Source organism: Leuresthes tenuis, unplaced genomic scaffold, assembly GCF_036924035.1.
Source record: "Leuresthes tenuis unplaced genomic scaffold, fLeuTen1.0.hap1 SCAF_22, whole genome shotgun sequence".
Lineage (NCBI taxonomy): Eukaryota > Metazoa > Chordata > Actinopteri > Atheriniformes > Atherinopsidae > Leuresthes > Leuresthes tenuis.
Window position 1 is genome coordinate 26,134,506 of NW_027325376.1, and position 8,333 is coordinate 26,142,838.

Below are 8,333 nucleotides of genomic sequence, written 5' to 3' on the forward strand. Positions count from 1 at the left end.
ACACTGAGACACTTTAATAAAACTTTATTATTCATGAACTCATTGTTTTTGTATTGGAAGCTCTTTGAGGATTTGGTCCCACTATCACAGGTTGCCTGTGTCCATCTCATCAAGTATTAAAGTTTTTTAACATTAGGAGTAAAATGATAAACTAAGCGTCTGCTACTGGCTCCCACAGCTTCTTCTCCTACTTTAGAATCCTCCATTATCTATCAAGTTTACACTGGACAATGCCTGTGCTCCAAATACAAGTTAATATTTAACATTTAACCTGTTTATGAGGCAGATGAATGCTAAGTTGGAACTTTATATGACACCGAATGTCTTTAAGGACACTGTGGTGAGGGGGGAGCAGGCAGGGGGTGTATTAGAGTGCTGCTGTAACGAGATTACCCAACAGGGACTGACTGAGCATTTTAAGCAGATCACGGATCGCGGCTCGGCCTCTCTGTTGTCGTTTTTCAGGTTGCAGGTGTGTGTGAGTGTGTGTGTGTGTGTGTTCATTCTGTGCCTTGTACGCCAGCAGCTCTCCGTCATTTTCTAGGAAAGGGAAAAGGCAGGTTGATCAAAGCGTTGACTTGAAGTTCTGCACTCCGTCGAGCTACAGCAAGGCATGCAATGAGCTAGAACCGGACCGGAAACTAAGAAAATAGACCTTCAAAATAAACCACGTTTGTTTGGCAACTGCCTCCGCAGTGTAATTTCCATGTAATTGCTAATGAAATTAAAATGTCTAGAAGTTACTACACTGTACATATATTCTATTTTATAAATCATAGTGTATGAGTATGCTGTCAATAAATAAAAAGATAAGACATCAAACAACACAGACAGGCAGAAATTAAGCCCAACCCTCAAAGTTCAAGGTAATCTCCAAGGTGCCGTGTCTCTGTAGGTCATCTGTCACACCTTCCCTCACTTTCCTCAATTGGCTCTCTGTATGTATGAATTGGATTAATTTTGAAATGAATGAATTGCATTTGATGAAAGAGTTTGAGGAAAGGGCCTTTAAAAGACCCTGGTTCCTGAAAAAGGCTCTTGCATACTGCATACTGTTTTGAGTTTTCTGGTTTATAACCAATTACTGCTCCTTCCAGCCAACATACAAATGTGAGGCCCTGATTGGTAGCGTCAGGGTGTATATATGGAGCCCTTTGCGATATGCACCTTGGGCCTGGCTAATTTTGATCTTAGTTTCCACGGACGCCGGAAATATGTTTGCCCATATGGGTTTATGATGGGTCTTGGATGGGACTGCCAAGCCGGAGCTGATAACACAATAAAATCAGAATTGGTTTTGTAAAAGTTAAGCATCAAAAACATGAAATCCTACAAAAATGTGTGCATGTCAGGTATTCATATTTAATCATTTCATTCATTGTTTAGTTGTTTAAAATAGTTAACACAATGTAAGAATTTGAGAGTTTTTCCTACATTGAGATCGATGTACATACAGTAAATGGTAAATGGACTGTACTTGTTATAGCACTTTTCTAGTTTAACTGACCACTCAAAGGGCTTCACTACATGCCACATTCACCCATTCACACAGTCATACAGCACGTCTTAAGTCTATACATAACTACGTGCTTTCTAAGCATTCATACACACATTCATACACCGATGGATGCATCGGTAGGTAACGTGGGGTTCAGTGTCTTGCCCAAGGACGCTTCGACATGCAGCCCAGGGAAGGCGGAGTCGAACCACCAACCTTTCGATTGATGGGCGACTGCTCTTCCTCCTGGGCGGCTGTAGGCTACACCTACATTATGAAGCCACTGATCATGTCATTATATTAAAATGTAAAGAGGAACAATTGTGCCCATTTTGTTCACATGGTCACCACATGACCTCTGAAGGGTGTTACGTCACAACTGCCGTATTTTATTTTGAAACTCATCACCGGAAACGTGTTGTTTTGACCTCTGTAACTTGATGGTAGTACCTGTCATGCAGTGTCCCGTTCGCCTCCGTGCTCCGTTGACACGCCGTCAGCCTCACGGGACGCAGCGCGCTCGTCAGTGTCCTGGCCGTCATCCGTGAATTTAAGGCAATGATTCCCGGTTATAAAATGGCGATTTCATACGTGACCTTGCGTTAGAGGACTAAACACACAGCGTTTTCTCCTGTACAGATGGATTTGGCTCTTACTGCGGCGCCCTGCACTGCAATGCAATGGGTGCTGAATGAATTAAAAGTCGGACGGGGATACAAGCTGAAAGACCAAGAGCAACAGGGGGAATAGAAGCCTGCTGTAAACTGATACGGTACTAATGGCCAGTATGACCGACATACCACTGAGCTTAATGGACGCATCTCCTGCCGTCTCTGCTATATGGAAACATACAGTAACTGATGTGCTGTTCAGTCTCGTACCACAGAAGTAAGGGACGTTCATCTTTGTTTGCTGCTATAGAACTACGCATAACGAGAGGTGAATGTGCAAATGATTCGTTCATACAGTAGAAGTCCTATGCAAAATAAGGGAACAAGACCTAAGCAGATAAGCTTTGCATGCTGGGTGTTTTTCTGACCTTTGGTAATGCTCTGAGGGGATCAAAGTGGAAGCCAAAAGAAAATAAATTTACTTAGTAAGAGGCCTGAGGCGTCTGGGTATTGCACTTCCCCTGCCATTCTCCCTGTGTGTCGCTGGACTACACACTCACTCTGCTCTTAGATTTCTCTACAGCTCATGAGGCCTGCATGGGAAGCCAGAATCAATGGTCCAAAAGAAGCTGGGCTGAGGGTTCTTTTATTGCCTGTAGATGCTTAACCCACTCATAAGCAAAAGATTATGGGAGGAGTCACAACAGTGCAGTGATCAAAGTACCATGAGCAGCAAGGCAATAAAAACTGAAGTGTTTTACAAAGAAGCTGAAATCCAAATACATTTTTCTGTCTGTCGACAGAACAAATAAACTGTCTTCATTATGCTTCTGAACTGTGCTCAGCCGTTGCCTCTTTTGAGGCACACAGATGTGCCACCTCGAGTTATAGAAAACTTCATCCTGACCGGCTACCGCTTCCCAAACTACAGCCTGAGGGATTGTTTACTGTCAGCGTTCAGGCCCACCAATGAAACAGGGAATTTCTGGACACACTTCCTACCTGTTTTCATTTTTTTTTATTATTTTGTGGAGGTGTTCAGTTGGGACCGTGCACCTGATGTCAGTGCACCATTCTTTTATCCGCTGTGGAACTACTTTATCGGGGTGTTCTGTCTGTTAATGGCTAGCAGCATGGCCCACTTGCTGAACTCAATGTCTCTGGTAGTAAGAGAAGTTTGCTTCTTTGTGGATTACGGCACAATCAGTGCCTACACTGTGGGCTCATCGCTGGCGTACTACTACTACATCCATCCCCGGGCAGGGATAGTGGATAAAGAAGGACACAACAGCTCCCATATGGACTTGAACCACAAACCTGAAGCAGTTCTTACATCATATGCAATGCCAGAGTTCAGCATGTTCTTTGAGACCTTCTACATCCCATGTGCATGTGTTATAGCAATAATTTGTGTCTTGTCTTGCTGCAATACTCGCCAAAGGTGGAGAGAGCATCGATATATCATACGCACACTGGTTTTCCTCTTCCCATTCATCATCTCTTCCACACCTGTCTTCTACCGCCTCCTCACCAGATCACCTTACTCCACCGCCTCCTCTTCCTTTGCTGCTTCCACCACCATGCCCAGCTTCTTTTATCGCCACTGTCTCTGGCTGCTGGTGTCAGCCCTCTTCAACATCAGCAAGATCCCTGAGCGATTAGCGCCGGGCCGCTTTGACATCTGGGGCCATAGCCATCAATGGTTCCACTGCTGCACATTTTTGTCCATCCTCGATGAACTTCACATGATCAAAGCTGAGGTGAGGGCTATCCTGCTAAATCCTGATTTACTCTTGCTCCCCTCCGCCCTGTCCCGTCTACCCGGACCCACAATTGCCTCCACCTATGGGGTGATGCTCCTCCTCCAGACTACCATTATCTCTATCATCATGTGCTTCTCATGGCGTGCCAACTGCATCTACGGGCCCCAGAGAGACCAACTAGAAAAGGAGCACCCCAAGAAATACCTAAAAACTCACTAATCACAAAATAATTTTTTTTAATCATCATGACGGATGATGCCATACAAAGCCATACTACAATAAAAGGCGCACAAGAAAACAACTCTCCCCCTCTGATTCCAAGTCTTTCATATGTTTTAACCCTACCTGGGAGTGTTCTCAAGCTTCCATAAGGAAAAGATGGGGACAACAGGAGATGAAAGGATTATATTCTGGCTGTCCGGCTGAGTGGGTATTATAAGTCCTTGCCAGATTTTCTTTCCCCAGAGCTGCTCTGGCGTGTTCCAACAGGATGTCTGAGCGGTGGGGATAACAACTACCTCTCTAGGCTGTACACTTGAGGACAGAGAAAGTGTTGCTACCTGTGAGAGAGCATGTGACAACTCGTTTTAACATTTTGTTGATGTGATATGAAAATAGTGGGACCATTTATAGATGTTTCTGATGAGTTGTACACTGTCAGGTCCTATTTTTCTTTTGTACCTTAACCAGCATCTTTCCAATATGCTCTGCTGTGTTTACAGTTGAAGCCATCATTCCATGCTGAGTTAGTCCTTCATTATGACTTTTGTTAACTCCACTCTCTCTTCCTCTGACTGTAGGGAACGTTCATAGCAAGTCTCATTTCCTCTTTCTCAAGTCCTGCAGCAGGAAGTAGGACAGCCTTGCAGACAATAACAGAAATAGCTTGACCTTACAGTAACGCACTTTTAGGGGGCTGGTCAGACTGGCTCTGTCATGAAGAAGCCATTTCAAAACTAAAAGATGCTGAACTTTTAAGTATATTGAGATGTCCTGGCTAGTTGTTTGGTTATTTAACTGTGAATTGCATCACGGTGTACTGAATGCATCTGCTGCTTGAGTGTTTTTCACACTCATGACTAGTTCCACACAGATCGTGTTCACACTGCTTAAAGCGGTCTAGTTGAAAACGTCACGTAAATGTGGTGAGCAGAAAATAAGCCGACTGGAGCTTTCTGTTAAACACCGAAGTGAGAACTTGATAACTTTTTGCAGACAGTCAATTTCAAAAATATATCTGAACAGGGGCTCTAATGTGAAGGTCTGCCTTGTGAACATAGATCTAATGATGAAACCAAGGCTGCTGTTCATTGAGGTTTGTCATGTCGTGTGATGGACAGCAACCTCTCAGAGAAAAAGCCATAGCATGAAAAAGTGGTAGTTGAAACTTGTAATTGTAGTTTATAATAAGAGGAACTTGTCACTGCAACTGAAAGGTTGGTGATAAGTTCATTTCCACTGTATTGAAGCCATAGATTTCTATAAGTTTTCCAATCAGTTATGATTGTATTAATGGATGTTAATGACAACTTTGAAATTGATTTAATGTGCTGTTTATTTGTTAAATTTAATACTTTGTCAACTATATGGAAATATTGTTTCAGAGGAACGGATGCCTCGTGACGTCAGTATGAGAATAACATAATCTGATGCAGTGAGATAGAATGACTGAATGCTAACCTTAATTTAGGAGCTTCTTTTTCTTTGTTCAGCTTTCAATTGCATGATGCAAGGCTTGGCCTTATTCCTAGCAATATTTCTGTTTTGTACAATCATGTCCTGTGTTTTCAAGCATTCTTCAATCAGAACCAAACCCAAGAAGCCTCGTTTTGTTGTTTTAAGGTTCGGGCTGTTTTTTGTTTCATTTGCATCCACGTATGCTGTGTCATTCAACAGAAAATGGATTACACATACAGTAGAAAAGGAAGAGAGAGAGACTATGTTAGCCATGTAAGCTAACAAACAATAATGGATAAGAAAAATAATATATATAAATAGCCTTATATTTGTGTTTAGATCGCTAGTATTTTGAATATCACAAATTAACATGAAATATACTGTCAGTCACATAATTGTTGATATTGCACGTTATGTCCATCCATCTATCTATAACCACTCACACATCCACCCACACATCCACCCATCAATCCATTACTTAAACGCTCTGTGTCCCGTTGGTATCCTCTTTTTAGAAGACTTCCCCCCTTTTGAGGAGCCTGTGTGCACTGAGTGCTGCTGTGTAACTCAGCCTGATCTGCCCAATCACAGAGGAGGAAATCTGAGTTCATTCTGAGTCGGTTCACACACTATAAAAAGGACCATGACTGTCAGAGAGGGTATTATATGTTTTATCTCTCATGCCTTTGGTGTGTTGTTGAAAGTAATCAATGAATTGCGAAACTTTCATGTGTGTGTGTCACATTGTACATGCAAGTATGAAGAAAATGATGATGCGTGTCATTGTCTAATTTTAGAAATTATATATGAAAATCTGCACACTTAACTGCATTCACTTGCACACAAGACAGTGACTAGAAATGGAAGCTGTGATATGGCACATCTTCGACCGTGGAATGAATACTGAAGGAAAATATTGAGTGGTGCACTATAAAGCTCCCTAAAAATGTTCCTTTATGCCTCATTTCCACATGTGTGAGTTCATATTCAAGTCAACTGGCAGCCCATGGGAAGCTCTGTAATGTCCCATAGTTGAATTCAGTTTATTTATACATATGCACAGCAAAAGTAATCTCATGGCTCTTTACTGAGAAAGCAAACAAGTCCCATTCAATAGAATTATTATCTTCTTAAATTCGCATTGCACCAAGTTCACTGAAAATGTATACATTTCACTGTGGTTGTCAGAGAGAGCCCTCTTTGTACCAGGAAGCTGAATAAAAAGATGGGAAGCGGTGTAATGTATGGAATGCATACATAGTTGTTTGTATGTCTTTCAACAACATTGCTTCAGTAAGTCAATGCGAATATCCAATTATTCAAGACTGAAAAATTCTGCTAAAAGCAGACTGTCTTCCATTGCTGCCATAAAGTTTCCAACCATATGAAAAAAATTCAAATGAAAGACTGAACATTTGTGTAAAAGAGGCATTATGGGTCAGCCCCGAAGTACTGTATTAATCCAACACTTTTCAGGTTTAAGTCATGCTCTCTAATGAGAACTCAGAGGGATTCATCGGATACCGATGCAGCTGATGTTGAAGCGATGTTTCTACCTCAATACAGCATTTGTATCAATCATTCTGTGGCCGAGAAGAACCATCGTTGAAACAGACTTTGTCCCCTCTCCAGACTGGCTGTCGCACTATTAACGTTTAAGCAGTACTCAGTATGTGAATGTTAGACTTACTGACTGCTCTATCTTACCGAGTGATCTACTCAGGGGTGACTCAAGAGCAACTCTCATATATTATTTAGACAGGCATTTAATTATGAATGATTAGAGGAGGAGGCCAGTTATAGTGCTTTGTGTTTGTTAGTGCTCAAAAAGTGAAAACCCTTATGTTAACTGATTTATCAAGAAGCACTAATGATATGTATAATTTGAGTTTTATTGAATAAATTACAAAGATAACAGTTTTGATTGTGTTTTGATGTATTTGTTTATCTATATATTTAACCTGTAATTGCAGTATTGTTGGCATTATATTTGGAACAAATAATGTAGATAATATAAATGATAAATAAAAGAAAAAAATAACAATTACAAAAATAGTGTTATGAAAGTTTTCATTTTGAAAAATTCCAATAGATCATAGTGAATGTTTTGTTCATAAAAAGCTCCATAGATACACTTTGGATTAACATTCTCAATGTCTTTAAATTTTTCTTGACTAAATAATAAGATAATTCAGTCTTAACTCCAGATAAATAAAATGTTTGCTGGTAATAATCAATCATTTAAAAAAGACCTTACCTGTTTTTTGTTAGTTGTACGTTACTTCCCTGATTCCACAATAGTAGCAGCATGGTGGTAACATTATTTTCACTGAAAAAAACTTTCCAGCCTGCAACATTTTACAGAAATTTATAATAATCCCGAAAAAGACATGTGACAGCTGGCTTGGATCAGAGTTTTGCACTGAAATGGGATGAAATGGGAACTGCAGAGACGTCGCTGCCTTTATGGGGGCTCATGGGACGTCAGTGCACTTCTGGGGTGACAATGCACAGAAACCCTAAGGTTAACCATCAACACAACATCACTAATGGCTAACCTATTCATACGTACACATGAGGATCACAATAACCTCACTCAGCATGAAAACTAGATGTAATGGGAAACAACTAACCCATTCTTTCCAAAATGAACAATCATAAAATCAAACTGGAATCATACAAAAAAATGGAGACTACAATAAGATTGATACCATTGCTGTTCCTCATGGTACCTTTAGTAAATTCCTTTGGTACTCAGATCATTTATAGGTTGAATAGGTTGTC

At 40.8% G+C, this 8,333-nt stretch overlaps 1 protein-coding gene across 1 annotated transcript; it reads left to right on the forward strand.

Moving 5' to 3' along the window:
• The first annotated feature begins 1,950 nt into the window (after positions 1 to 1,950).
• On the forward strand, positions 1,951 to 7,469 carry paqr9 (progestin and adipoQ receptor family member 9). Its single transcript, XM_072376425.1, has one exon. It carries the CDS (start codon positions 2,934 to 2,936, stop codon positions 4,089 to 4,091), a length of 1,158 nt encoding a protein of 385 aa, XP_072232526.1. The 5' UTR covers positions 1,951 to 2,933; the 3' UTR covers positions 4,092 to 7,469.
• Positions 7,470 to 8,333: the final 864 nt, after the last annotated feature.

Excerpts from the sequence above, each read along its gene's own strand:
- paqr9 (XM_072376425.1), top strand. The coding sequence starts at position 2,934 with ATGCTTCTGAACTGTGCTCAGCCGTTGCCTCTTTTGAGGCACACAGAT.